This window comes from Dermacentor andersoni, chromosome 2 (genome assembly GCF_023375885.2).
Source record: "Dermacentor andersoni chromosome 2, qqDerAnde1_hic_scaffold, whole genome shotgun sequence".
NCBI classification, from domain to species: Eukaryota; Metazoa; Arthropoda; class Arachnida; order Ixodida; family Ixodidae; genus Dermacentor; species Dermacentor andersoni.
In genome coordinates, this window is record NC_092815.1 from 188,989,480 (window position 1) to 189,004,698 (window position 15,219).

Below are 15,219 nucleotides of genomic sequence, written 5' to 3' on the forward strand. Positions count from 1 at the left end.
ATTTCAACCACGGACAATGAAGCAATCAAACACACCCCGCTACGAGCATATGCCGTATATGTTAAAGGGACACTAAAGGTTAATATTAAGTCAACGTGGACTGTTGAAATACCCTCCCAGAAAACTCGAAACGCTTCTTTCATGCGAAGAAGACTTATTAACGTGACAGGCTTAAGGAACTTAACCCCGGAAGGCACTTTATAAATAAGAAACAACTTGCAAGATGGGCTCGGTGGGAATTGAACCAAGGTCTTCGGAGTGTGAGACGGAAACGCTACCACTGAGCCACGAGTTCTTTTTTTTTTATTACATGGAAAAGAAAACTGAAGGTGTATTACAAAGTGGGCACAACTACACACTTAAAACTCAGGCAAACACACACATGCATCCAACAAGTGCATCCAGTCTGGCGGAGGTTCCTGCGCAGCGTAGACACTTCTTACATAAGCAGCACTTTCGCGAAAGAAGGACTTTGTAGATCGCGGGATTTCGGCAAGGCGGTCACACAGTCTACTTCTCCATAGGCTATGTAAACCAAGTACTATGAACATGTCATAGGGAGGACCACCCGTAACCTTAAACGGTAGAAACCTAATTGTATATGGAGTCATGTCAATATCCTTTTTAAGCGCCCGTTGGAGAATGTCCCAAAAGAATGCAGCGTCCCTACAGTCTATGAAGCAGTGATCTATGGTTGCGGCACGTGGACAGAGCCGACAGTTTGTTGACCACGGCACAAGGCAACCCCTCGAATTCAACCAAGTTTTAACAGGGAGTGTCTCCGAATGAAATTTAAAGAAAAATATTTTTACTCCAGGAGGTACACGCATTTTTCTGACGCGCTTAAGTACATCCTGATAAGGTCGGCTTAAATAAGGTGCACGATACAAAGGATCTGGCAAAATAGAGTCCACCAGTGCCGCAGAAATTGCTTTTCGACTCGCAGTTAACACGTACTCCAGGCTGAATCTAACTTTCAAGAAAAGGAATGTGTCAACAACCTCCTTAAGAAAGCCCCAAGGAGCCTGTGGGACATCTTTGGCATTTGATGACACTACTATATTACGAATATAATGAACTAAACGGAGTTGCAACATTTTATGCAAAAATGAATGGTCATTGTCTCGAAAGAAAAACAGGCGTGAAACAATTTGCCTGATGAAGAGGTGCACTAATCCTAGACCACCACGTTCAAGTGGGAGGAACAGATTGTCGCCCCGCTTCGATTCACAACTGGAACTCCAAATAAATGTTGCAAATACGTGATGCAGTGCCTGAAGGCGAAGTCGTGAGCAGTGCAGTACTTGCAGCACATACATAAGACGGGAAGCTAAGAAAATGTTACACACTTCAGCGCGAAAGAACATTGACAAATTCCGCCCTCGCCATAAATTCACGTTACGTTGAATTTTGCCAACTTCTACCGACCAATGAGCGTTGCTACTTCTATACTGTGAGAGAGGCACACCTAAATAACGCAGATCTTCTTTCCATTGAATGCCTGCGTAATGTGATGGCATTGTGGCCCATAATCCAAACCAAAAAGCTGAACTTTTTTTAAAGTTAACGCTTGCACCAGAAGCCGCACAATATTCTTCTGTAATTGCAAGAGCAGTCTTCACACTCTCTTTATCTTTACAAAAAAAGGCCACGTCGTCTGCATACGCAATAACCCGAACCTCATTAGTCGGTAATTTAAACCCTTGGAATTTTGTTCTTTAACAATGCTCATACAAAGTGGTTCTAAATACAAGCAGAACAGGAGCGGTGACAAAGGGCATCTTTGTCGTACTGATGATGCAAGCCTATAATCGAATCAGAGAGAGCCATTCACTATCAGCCTCGTTGAACTATTAGCATAACATATCCTGACACCTCTAAGGAGCAGGGACCCGATATTTATATGCTCTAGTACAGTAAACAGGAATGAGTGATTTACCCTGTCGAACGCCTTAGCCAGATCTAGCTGTACCATTGCTACTTGTCCAAACCCCTCAGCTACACACTCTAGCACCGATCTCGCAACATGAATGTTCGTCTGAATGGACCGGCCCCTGATGCCACATGTTTGATGATCACCGACCACAGATCTTATTACAACTTGCAAACGGTTAGCTAATACCTTAGCAAAAATTTTATTATCAACATTGCATAAGGAGACAGGCCGATATCCGTCAACGTTTTGCAATTTAGTCTCATCATCGCTTTTGACTATAAGGACGGTGTGTCCTTCGTACATTGTGGCGGTTAGGTACCCTACTTCCAAGGCCTCACGATACACCTGAAGTAATACTGGTGATAAGAGGGAACGAAAACACTTATAAAATTCGGCAGTAAGGCCATCGGGGCCGGGCGTCTTGCCCTTCGCTAACGAATCGATGCATGCAGTTACCTCATTAATATCAATGTTTTCATTTGTATAGATGTAATCATCCTGATTTAACTGGGGCAGCAACGATACAACTTTTTTGGCAGCATCTGTATCCAATGGCTTATGGTCTCGAAATAGTTTTTGATAATGCTCGAAAAACGCTTTAGTTATTAGAGTAGGCTCATTAACATTGATTCCACCATACTCTATATCTAGTATTTGTTTCGACAGCGCGTGTCGGCGTTCATCACCAAGGACCCTACTGCAAGGCTGTTCTTCCATGAAACGCTGCTCTCGCGCACGAACTAGTACCCCTGTGTATTTTTCTGCGTTCAAAGTTTGTAACTGTTTCTTGACCTTATAAATATCATCAATATATTGACCCGGACGTAGGCATTCAAGCTCATGCAATTCACTTAGAAGTTTATACAATGCTTTGTAATTAGTCTTTTTTTCAAAGGCCAATATTGATGATTCCTCGATAGCTATCTTTTTAACTTCCTGTTTGAATAATTCCCACAAAGCAAAGAGTGGCAAGTCCTTGCGGCATGACACAGGAGCTATAAGCTCAGCAACACGATTTAAGAAACACTCACGCGAAAGTAATTGGTTATTAAACTTCCACAGCTCCCAGCACATACGCCAACTTTGATACCGACGGCTGCCAAACGATGCTGAGACTAGGCAATGGTCACTAAAGAATATAGGGTGCACAGTGTAACCATAAATAAGAGGTAGTGCGCTAAGTGAAACGTAAATTCGATCAAGCCTTGCATGCGAGGTGCCCTGGAAGTGCGTATATCGACATCCTGCCTTTTCATTTTCCCCAATGTCCACAAGCTCATAATCACATATCAGGCGTTGCAATGCATCACTACTTGGATCATGTCTCAGCTTCAGTGACGTACGATCTTGCGCGTTACATACACAATTAAAGTCTCCAAAGAGGACCAATGCACGTTAAGTACAGAAATGATGTTCTAGAGATAAGAAGAAGCACTCGCGTTCATGTAACTTGTTCGGAGCATAAACACATACAAATCTAAAGCTCATACCACTGATATCCATATCGCAACAGATTAGGCGCCCTTCCCTATTTGTAAACAAATGTAGCAAATCACATGGTAAATGTTTTCTAACAAATAACATACAGCCTGCGGAAACGCCGACTGCATGGCTGGTACAAACATTATAGTCAGATAGGAATGGAGATAGAGCTACTTCTGTGTTTTCGTCGTATTCAGTCTTTGTTTCTTGGATAGCAGCAATATCTAATTTTCTATTGCGTAACAAATGAAGAAGCTGTACTTGCCGTCGCTTACTTCGTAAGCCACGGATATTTAAAGTACCAAAATGGAAGGGAAGAGCACTCGCCATGATTACCTATGTAGGTGCAGCGTCTAAACACTGCTCCAGAGGTGCACCACTCCCTTCTTGATGAGGTGATGCACTATGGACCTTCTGGTGCACGTTAACACAAGGGACATCTGCAGGAGTAGGCGTTCGCCGGAGCGGTTTTGTCAACTTTGACACCTTGGGAACGCGAGCCTCTTTTCCCGAGGGCGATGGATTGTCAGATGGCGCTGGACGCTTCTTAGCGGCCTCGCACATCGACCCAGATTCCACTGACGGTGGGCGATCTTGAACTGGTGGCAATTCGGCCCATGACACAGTTGGTTCGTCATCAGGCGCCTTAGTCTCATCCTCGCTCGCAGGCTTCTGGCTGAGGCTAATGTCAGCCGATGACGGCTTAATCTGTTCTTGTCGATGAGTCTCAGGGAGTGTTTCTCCAGTTGCATCCATAACTTCGCTCACGTCCATGAGATGATCGGTGATGGTATCATCCTCAGCTGGTCTATTTCCACGAAGCTTGTCAGCGTAGGTTCCGACGCATGCATCTGCAGGGTGACCGTAGCGGTGACAGTTACTGCAGCGTGGTGTTCGACATTGTCGCCGGATATGCCCAACTCTGTTGCACCGGAGGCAAAGTGGTGGTCGGCCAGGTACCAAGATAAGGCACTGGTGGCCGCAGGCACATACCCAGGATTGTTTTTCGGGGGGGGGGGGGGGGGGGGGCACCACCTCCACCATCATCATCATCAGCCTGTTTTATGTCCACTGCAGGACGCAGGCCTCTCCCTGCGATCTCCAGTTACCCCTGTCCTGCGCCAACCGATTCCAACTAGCGCCCGCGAATTTCCTTCTTTCATCGCTCCACCTAGTGTTTTGCCGTCCTCGATTGCGTTTCCCTTCTCTTGGTACCAATTCTGTAACCCTAATGGTCCAACGGTTATCTAACCGGCACATTACATGACCTGCCCAGCTACATTTTTTCCTCTTGATGTCAATTAGAATATCGTCTATACCCGTTCGCTCTCTGATCCAAACCGCTCTCTTTCTCTCTTAACGTTATGCCTAGCAATCTTCGTTCGATCGCTCTTTGCGCGGTCTTTAACTTACTCTCAAGTCTCTGCCCCATATGTCAGCACTGGCAAAATGCACTGATTGCACATCTTACTTTTCAATAATAATGTCAAGCTTCCAGTCAGGAGCTGGCAATGTCTGCCGTATGCAATCCAACCTATTTTTATTCTGTGAATTTCCATCTCATGATCAGGGTACTCTGTGATTAATTGACCTAGGTAAACGTACTCCTTCACAGTCTCTAGTGGTCGACTGGCGATCCTGATCTCTTGTTCCTTTGCCCGGCTATTTATCATTATCTTCATCTTCTGCATATTAATATTCAACCCCACTCTTAGACTCTCTCTGTTAAGGTCTCCAATCATTTGTTGTAACTCGTCTGCATTATTGTTGAATAGAACAATGTCATCGGCAAACCGAAGGTTGCTGAGATATTTGCCGTCGATCTTTACTCCTAAGCCTTCCCAGTTTAATAGCTTGAATTCTTCTAAGCACGCAGTGAATAGCTTTGGAGAAATTGTGTCTCCCTGTCTCACCCCTTTCTCTATAGGTATCTCCCTGCTTTTCTTGTGTAGAATTAAGGTAGCTGTAGAACCTCTGTAGATATTCTTACGCGAAGGACGAGTCAGTAAGACGAGAAACTATTTACAGATTATATTTACAACAACGGTTGCAGTGCTGACCGGTTAGATTCACAGCGCGAGCACAGTTAGTTCTTCCTCCTCTTTTCTGGAGTGATGGCGCCTACGAGCCTCGTTCAAACAAACAAATACCACACGCATGTAGCAATATTTTCCAAACTTTTTACGTAAGCGTTCTATACTCCTTGATTACGTAGTGCCTCTACGATTGCTGGTATCTCTACAGAATCAAATGCCTTTTCGTAATCTATATAAGCCACATAGAGAGGCTTATTGTACTCTGCAGATTTCGCGATAACCTGATTGATGACATGGATGTGATCCATTGTACACTATCTCTTCCTGAAGTCAGCCTGTTCCCTTGGTTGACAAAATCCAGTGTTGCCCTTATTCTATTGGAGATTATTTTGGTAAATATTTTACATAATACTGGGAGCAAGCTAATGGGCCTATTATTTTTCAATTCTTTAACGTCTCCTTTTTTGTGGATTAGTATAATGTCTGCATTCTTCCAGTTTTCTGGGACTCTTGCAGTCGATAGACACTTCGTATAAAGAGCCGCCAGTTTTCCAAGCATTGTGTCTCCTCCATCTTTGATTAAATCGACTGTTATTCCACCTTCTCCTCCTGCTTTTCATCGTTTCATGTCCTTCAGGGCCCTTCTGACCTCATCGCTAGTTATAGGAGAGTTTCTGTATCCTGTTCATTACTGTTTCTGAGTGAGGTATCGTGACTCCCTCTGGGTACTGTATACAGGTCAGCTTAGAATTTTTCCGCTGCTTTTACTATATCTTCCAGATTGCTAAATGATATTATCCTTCTTATCTTTTAGTGCATACATCATGGTTTGTCCTATGCCAGGTTTCTTTTTTACTGATTTCAGGCTGCGTTCATTTTTTACGGCTTCTTCAGTCTTTCTCATGTTATAGTTTAGAATATCAGTTATTTTCGCCTTGTTGATCAGTTTTGACAGTTCCGCGAATTGCGTAACTTTGTGCGGCCGCCAGTCCCATACAACCGCGTAGGGCGCAGGACTCTGCGATTCTAGACGTACTGCGCTCACCGCGAAAGGTTAGGAAAACACCCACATAAGCACAGCAGAGAGGTGGCTAGGTGAGGCGGTTCGACCGATAACTGCAGTAGCGTCATTCAAAACAAGTAATTGTTCTCCACTTCCGGCGGCATTTTCTCTACTTCCTTTTTAAACAAAAAGATGTTGATCCATAAATATTCTCATAAACAACGGTTAACTTTTTTATTATTCGCTTTTGCTAGCAGTTTGGTAGTTGCCTTGGCTCTCTCCCTTAGTAGATCGCTTAATTTCTCAACTCCTTGCGATTTTTGTTTCCCGTTGCCAATTTTGCACGAAAAGTGCTATACAATTAGGGAAAAACAGACGAGGTAACGGGCGACAGTCATCTTGCTTATGGGTTTAAGGGTTATTGCAGGGTTTCATGATGGACGCTCTTTCACATTATTTTATTTCCCACCTTATCTAACCCATATCACGTGTATATGGTTCCAGGCATCTGCCAGCGTCGCGGCGAGCCGTAACTCAAGGAAATAATGACGCAAAGGGATAAGTTAAACGCAATTGGCGTTTTCTCCGGCCGCAACTCGTTCCATGAGAGTACAGACCAGCTGAGTAACAGCCGCATCCCTCTCCTGGTCCCAGGATCAGCCTAAACAAAGAAGGTTGAACTAACAAAAGCAACAGCTATGCGCGTGACGGTTGAATAGATGGTGACAACTGAATGCATCTCGAGTTAATCGCGCGGGTGCGGAATCTATGAGAAAACTGTCCTTCACATTGCAAGATATGCCGATAACTACCGCCATCTAAAAGGAGTGAAAAAGGCAGCATAATGCTGACCGATGAACAGCTGCCAAATCTCAACATTGATCTGGCGGCGCTTTAGGAATGTGTAAGGAGTGGTGGCGTGGGTGGAGAGGGGGGGTGTGCCACTTCATTTCGGGGGGGCGGGGCGGCCCGGGCCCCCCCGTGCCCCCCCCTGGGTACGTGCCTAGGTGGCCGTATACCCGTACAAAAATAATTATTGAGAAGGCATTGAATTATTATTGGTCAATGTTGAGTTTTTCATTGAGGAATTGTGGAAATTGCGTTGGAGAATTGTTGGGCTGACTGTTGAGTGGTCTTGAATATTGGTTACTGAAATTTAATTGAAACACCATTGGGGTCTCAATGTTGAATAATTGTTAAGTTACCATTGAAATTCCATTGCGCATAGACGGCTCGTTGTGTTCATTTTGTTGAATGGTTGTTGGGTTACCATTGATGCTGCTTTGAAATGACCTTGTGGTAGTTGTGTTGACCTGTTGTTGAGTTATTGTTGTCACAGTACTGAAAAGTACATTGTGGCCCAGTTGAGATGGCATTGAGATTTCAGAAGTGGCCATTGAAATATTATTGAGATTTCGTTGGGCTAGTGGATTTTTCTTCATATAATGAAATTGCTTTGCTATTCACACTTGCATGCCCCGGTTCCTGCTCATAACTTTCACAAACACAAACAAAAGCAAACGAGAGACTGATCAATTTGAAGTACCTTTATTTACACTAAAGATGCGTGCCCATGAAACATTATTACAGTACATAAGCCACCACTACATCGAACCTGGAGCACTGGGAACCTGGGCTAGTACCTACAGCACTCTTAACAGTGTAAATACATCTGAAAAACCTATACATATGAATTAAACCAAACGATCATTGTGGTCTTCCCTTGCGACTTATGTTTATGACTAGAAGGCAAAGCGACTCAAAAGGCTGGGCTTAAGCATACCCTTTTAACAACCAACTTTGAACACATGAACACTTGAAGCTGCTTGCGTGTGAATACACACAAGACATCTGAATACGTTACATTAAAATGTTTCGCATACTAATCCATCACAGGAACAGTTACGGCTGACTGTGAGAAGGCAAAATAACAGACTTGAAACAAATGACTTCACGTAAATATATATAAGCTTAAGCACACGTCTTTCACCGCGATTAAAATTTAATGAAGTGCCAAAGTAGACTTGTCTGAGCTTTTTGTCTTCGAGATGTATATATTTTCCGGTTGACCAATTATTTTATAAAATAACATCACTCAACTAAGCTATTAATTGATGAGACATCATATAGAAAGTTGTCGGGCATGGTGAACACCTGAATCATGTTTCTGACGAGCCAGGTTTGCAAGAACAGTACACCATTTGTATATGTTAAATTGAGGTACAGAAGAGTTTGTTGGTGGTATTTCCTCAATTTAGTGAGCTCATTTTCAGTAAATTTTTCTGGACTTGCACAAAGCTAATTAGAGCACTTATTGGGGCCTTTTTCACTATACACAGCAACTAAGTGGTACCTCATTCAATAAAGAGATAAGGCAAAGCTAAAACATTGAACAATAAGAGAAAAAATAATTATTTAGCCCAGAAAATTGGTAGTAACACAGGGCTAACACAATTCCAAAGTGCCAAATAGATGGTCACCTGCCCTTGCAGTATCAAGTACCCCAGAAATAGTCATAAAGGATTGGAAAAGGTTTCAATGACTGCACAGCCACATCGGTGAGACAGTGAAAAACGCAAATGCGTATACGAAAAACCAATGACCTCATTTGCGCAGGTAAAATGTTATTAAAATGCTACCAGAATTTTATTGCATAAAATACATAAATGTTGCATAAGAATTGGGACAAAGCAGTAACAAAGACGAAGGGATATACGGCACCCATGTTGAAAAAAAATTACACGTGATATGCATGCATATTTAAGCTCAAGACAATTTTTTCTCCAATATATACAAAAAGAACACATGCACTGACTGCATAAAGGAAGGTTCCTGCGCCTGGAGAATGCAGCACAGTACAAAGCAGCGTCATGAGAACCGAAAACTTGAGCTTAGAGTGTGAGCTTGAGCTTTCATACTTAGAGGCATGTGACATGTCATGCCTTGAATGGATGAAATTCATAAATCTTACACAAATGAAGTTACCATCACTCTTATTGGCTACCTCAGAGGACTCCTTGAAGTTGAACTAGAAGAATGTACATCAGTGTTAAAAACAGAGGAGAAAGACCCTATAGCGTTCTTCCTGAAATAAACAGCGCAAATATTTCATGTATCAATTCTATGGACACTTCGCCAAATCGGTGTGCATTTATATTTGACAACCACCCAAACAGAGACGAGAAGGATGAATTAAGGTAGGAACACACATGAACGCTGACTCAACTAGAAGTTTATTCGTCAAAACAACAAAGATTTTAAACACATTGGCCAACTTCACAAAGAAAAAGCCGTGGATGTGCAGCAGAAACGGCCCGGCACAACAAAAAAGGAGCGAAAGACATGTCCTGTAGAACAAACATGTGCGTTAAAAAAAAACACATGAAAACTGAAAGGTTTGTCCTGTAAGAAGTGATATTAACGAGAAATACTGCAGCAACTCTTTCCCACTAAGGGTCACAGAAATCTTGCTTGTGAATTTTTCTTCGTGATCAATAAATAATTATTCCATAAGTCCTCTTGTGTTCTGGTCTTAGTGATGAAACAACCGTTCTTTCTGCTCTATACCTCAACACCAGAGGAGTTCCAGAAGCAATATTTATTGATCGCAAACGAAACAAATGCATAACCAAGTTATCTGTTGCCCTTAGTCTGGAAGACGCAGTTCTTAAGAGTATTTCTCGTTGGGTAGTATCACTCATCGGACAAATATTTTGCTTTTTCGAAAGATTTGTCCGATAGTTCTCCTTTTTCACGCACGTTTATTCTACGACATGACTTTTTCATATTTTTTTTCTTGTCGCTCGTGGCTGTTTCTACCACGCATGCACGGCTCATTACCTTTGTCAAGTTGACCAGCGTCTTTATTACCTCTGTCTTCAAAAATAAACTTGCGCTCGTGTGTGCTCCTACCTATTTCGTCGTTCGTCGTCCGCCTCTGTTCGCGCTGCTGTTTCCAGGACGCACGTATCACTTGGTTAGGCTGGTAAACATTCTCGCAAGCAAAAGGAAATCCCTCCCAAGCCAGAGCAAATCGAAAGTAAGCCTTCACAGCGTCCATGCGGCAGCTAGTACACCACACAGCAGCACAAGAAATAGTTAAAAATCCCACTTGATGGAGAGTGGCAATAGAGATGCGAGCTTGCTAGTGAATCAGCCACATATCAACGGGTGTCTCTTGCACGACGCCAAGCTGCTTTTGACGTAGAACACTTTAGCATCTGGGTATTTGCGGAATGCGTAACCTGCGAGAAGGGAATGCGGACAGAAAATGAGATTACGCGGATTCAGAATCTGCCACACACTGCACATAACTAGGCACAAAATAGAAGTACGCACTCTACTGGCAAGTAAAAATTTGCGACTCTTTACGAGTGCTGTCTAGAAAAGAAATGGGTTGCTACGGCAAATGTTAGCTAAAACACGCACAGCGATGTTTCACAGCGGGGAAAAATATTCCCGGCTCTCGCAGAACCAAAGACCACGCGACAGTGCATAGCCGATACCAAGCAGATATCGAATTTTTGGGTAGAAGTGCAGCAGCAGGAATGACCTAATGATACGCCGAGAGCGATGCGAGCGTGAGCGTGCCTGTACGAGTGAGAAGATGCACCGCTTCTTTGAAGCGAGCCGCTCCGGCGTGTCTCCGATCATCCCACGCAATTTGTGTGCAGAACGTCGTGTACACGCCCTTGCGCGTTTTGCGCGGTAGCGTCTGCGCAGTGAGCTAGCTTCATGCACGCGTCATTTTTCACCGCGCAAACGGTGCTCGAGGTGACAACACGCCGAGTGGCGCTCCTTCCGCGTCTGCAAGCAACGCACATTCGGATCGGTCCAGCTCAAAGAGGCAGCAGAGAACGGTGGCATGTTTCGGTTATCGCCTATTAAAATTGTACCGCACGCCTTCAACGGCAACCCGCCGCGTTAGATAAAGATGCTTACTGCGGTAGTTTTGGCGGTGATAGGCGATAAGGCGAGCCCGTCGGAGGCTGTGTTCTTTGGCGACATCGTCACCACACCTCTGTTCATTTGCGTTGTGTATGCGTGTACAGTCACCGCGCGGAAGCTGTGACTAATCGGTTGGCCGTTCTCCGCGAATCTCAAAGAGGCGAAATATATTTTGCGGTGCGCCGCATCATTAGCCGCAACCTAAATCGAGGCGCGCTTAACAGCCACGGCATAAAAGGTGATCACACTAACCGTATGGTATACGATGACCCACCACGGATTAAAAAAAAAATTCTGATGTCCTGCGTGCCAAACTAACGATCTGATTATGAGGCAGGTCATAGTTGTGGACTCCGTATTAATTTTGACTTCCTGGAAATTTTTACGTGCATACAATGCGAATTGCACGAGCGTTTTTGCATTCCGCTCCTTTGGAATGCGGCCGCTGCAGGGATCGTATTCACGACCTCGAGCCCCAAATTGCCACGGCGGCCGCCATAGTTACGAAATGCGTAAGCGTGAAGTGCAACACTGCCTTCCGGTACGAGTGTGGTACAAGCGTAGTAGAGCTGCACACCTGCTGCACAATCATTTGTCGCGGTTCTCCTAAGCTCGTAGAGCCTGCCTAAATACCTTGAAAGACAACGCGCCTCTCACGTATCGAAACGCGATAACAAGCGCTTAGACGGCCCACGTGAGCCCCTATGAAAGATGACGGGCCACTGTACAATATTATCACTGCGCAGAGAAGCCGATCCTTATGTTGTGTTCTCTCATACAAATTAGGGAAACGTTATTAGACAGGAACAAATGAAGCAATGCAATTTTACGCACGCAGGGCGCCGCTGCCTCTTCGCCTACCATTGTTTCAAACGAAGTGACGGCGGCAGCGAGTTAGTATCGCGCACTTTTGCTCCGGGGCATGCGGTTTGCTTGAAGAAAGTGAACGGTGTCACGCTTGTCAATGTCAAAATAGATAAAAAGGCTACGTGCTCAAGAAAACGAGATTACTTACCTATCTGCAAAAGTTCGGCTGCGACTGTTTCGGGGTGCCTTCGCTCGAACAGGCATCATGACCTCTGCCGCGCAACTCATCAAAACAACCAGGCTCGCACATCAGTCGAAGACTAGTAGCTGGGTGAGCCAACGACTTCAAAAGATAAACGTCCCACTTATCGTCGTTAAAGCATTTCACTAAAATGTGCGTCATGATGTCCGAAAAGAAAAAAAAAATACTTTCATCAAAAAGCACGAGGCGTGAACCACCGCACAACTGCGCGAACAACTGCAACCAAGTAACTGAGTCCGAAAGCCGTTCACAGCTTCACTATCGTATTGAGTTATAAAAACCTTTCAAACACAAGATAACGGCACTAAATAGCCACTAAATAATGAGCAATAATTTCTCATCCACTAACCTTCATAAATCTTTAAGAACAACCTAATTTGTAGCGTAAACAATAAAAACTACGACCAAACAATGCGACTACGAAACTAGCGGTTACTATGTGTACTGTTGCAAAAGTGTGCGCAAAACGAAGCTACGACGGTTGCAACCGCATGCGCGCCCGCACGCACGCGCACGCACACACACACACACACACACACACACACACACACACACACACATACACACACACACACACACACACACACACACACACGAATGCTACCTTGACGTTTGTAGCGCCACCTAGAAATAACAATTACTACTAATTTAGCTATTTTTACAAAAGTAACGCTTTCAAAATAGTTTGCCGCGCCTTTGCAGATGACGAAGTGCCATGTAAGGTATGATTAGAGTCCGGTACCTGTATTTCTTTCATTTCCCTTTGGTGTTGTTCTATTTGACTGAACATACGAGACCTGCAGGCGTGGGAGATGAGAGGACGACAGTTCGGCGAGGCTCAAATAAATCGCGTGCTTCTTGCAATGCGAGAGTCGGGAGCAGCCGCAGATACAGCGATTAGCTGTGATACTGTTGCGGCCGTTGCTGAATCCAAAGCTCTTTGAAGTCAATGGTTATAGCGGCTGCGCATTGCCATCACAAAGCGCGTTCGTTCTTTGATCTCTAGTACCACGGACATTGGATAAAAAACTATATTTGCTTTACGGACAGAGGGTACGTCGCAGGAAATTCGAAGACATCACATGTGTATGTTTGTAGCGTGTGCGCGCTTGCATACTACGGTTCCCACAGCGCGTCCGATGCTCCAAGGTAGCGTCGTCGCGTGTCCGCGCCTGTCTTATCGCCGGCCGCGCTGCCACCGTGTCTACTGTTGGGGAACTCCACATGCGCGCAGTCACCGTGTTTGCAAGTGAATTTCACATTCTTCTGCTCCCCGAAACGTGCTCATTTCGGATCGCACCAATGGCTATGTCATCTAGTGTATGTTAAAACGACGATGGAATTTGTACACCGGCGAAGAAATAAATCGTTATGAACTTGGGCGGTCATGAATCTAGTCTAACGTTTCAGTTTTTACGTAGCGAAAACGGCTACGAAAGTGGGGCGGTCCCGGAGATAGGCGCTTCAAAGCGCCATCTGTAGCGACAGCATGAGGAAGTGGCACACGGCGCACGCGTCAAGCTTCTGAGAGCTTACTGGCTTTCGAATGAGAGGAGTATGCGCGCGCTCGTGGCCTATTGGTTAGTGTACCGGGCTCGACGGCCGACGTTCGATTCCACCCCATCGGTCACACATTATTTTCTTTTAATGAAAGCGATGCGAAAGAAGAACCTACCTGCCGCAAAGTGACAGGAATGAGGTTGGAACGCTTCCCAATACATTTTTGGAAAGTCTTCATATGCGAGTCCTAATTCTTGTGTACTGGACTCAACTGCTACACAACAAAAAAAAAACTAGAAAAATCAACACAAATTACCCAATAAATTGTTTATTGAGAACACGCAACGGTAATATTGTTGTGCAAGGGTTGAGTGAACTCAATTGCTCTTGAAAATTTGTTGAAGTCCGTTGTTTCAACAATTCCCCAACAATATATCAATGGTTAATCAACAGTGATTTTTTTACGGGTATGCTCAACAGATGTGGCAGATTACTGGCAGAAACGCCATCTTTCAATGTGAACGCTACGTCTCGTTTAGTCATTTGCCAGCTCTCCATGCCGTCACACCGCCACATTTCTCTCGTGATGGACTGCACTGTGCTATATCCGTCTCTGTTCGAGTTGTGGGGGAAGCCAAAGAAGCTTCATCTTGATATTCTTTCATTCCGGGTCAATGACAAGGCACTTGAGGCCCTTCACCAACAACTCGCCTTTGTCGAGAAATTTCTGCTTCGCGATGCTATTAACACATGTCACCAACCACAAATGGCTCATCTGGTATTGTCCAGCGCCGAGTATGTCAGTTGCATTTAGCACTGAAAGGAGAGCATCGCGAAAGTCCGGGGCTCGATATGGCCGCCCTGCCAGGTCAGCATGCAGGAAAACTGAATTGAGGACGGTGTTGCCAGTCGGTAGACGAGGAAGAACGACTTTATAATTACGGGAATCGGTAGATGACGGTGGGTGTGATCCTCGGCCAAGGGCCGATGCGCTGTTTCCAGCAGAGCTCATCGCAAACGTGGCCGTTCGAACAAGCCCCTTCTGAACCACGAGTTCGATGATTGTAAGCGGGACAAAAGCGCCTCTAGTGAATGCGGTGTTGCCTTACAAACGTGCCGTAGAAAGTTATACTGCAGTGTATATCGGTAATTATGAGCATGTAAATTACAAAAGTCGCAGTTACACGAGTAGCGAAGTACGTTTCCGTTACAGTTCTGCTGCGCTCTGCGCACACGCAGAGCCATC

General features: G+C 44.7%; 1 protein-coding gene and 1 pseudogene across 1 annotated transcript; both read right to left on the reverse strand.

Moving 5' to 3' along the window:
* Nucleotides 1–352: 352 nt before the first annotated feature.
* Nucleotides 353–3,748, reverse strand: LOC140215863 (uncharacterized). The gene is made up of 2 exons (XM_072286200.1): nucleotides 3,721–3,748; nucleotides 353–1,546 (listed from the first exon to the last, which is right to left on the reverse strand). Exons 1-2 carry the CDS (start codon nucleotides 3,746–3,748, stop codon nucleotides 360–362), a joined length of 1,215 nt encoding a protein of 404 aa, XP_072142301.1. The 3' UTR covers nucleotides 353–359.
* Nucleotides 3,749–3,754: 6 nt separating this feature from the next.
* On the reverse strand, nucleotides 3,755–14,985 carry LOC126540812 (uncharacterized; annotated as a pseudogene).
* Between the last annotated feature and the right edge of the window lie 234 nt (nucleotides 14,986–15,219).

Coding starts and splice junctions, on each gene's coding strand:
- LOC140215863 (XM_072286200.1), bottom strand. CDS start 3,748: ATGGCGAGTGCTCTTCCCTTCCATTTTG. Junction 1,547..3,720: donor TGCTCTTCCCTTCCATTTTG/GTACTTTAAATA, acceptor AAAAAAGTTCAG/CTTTTTGGTTTGGATTATGG.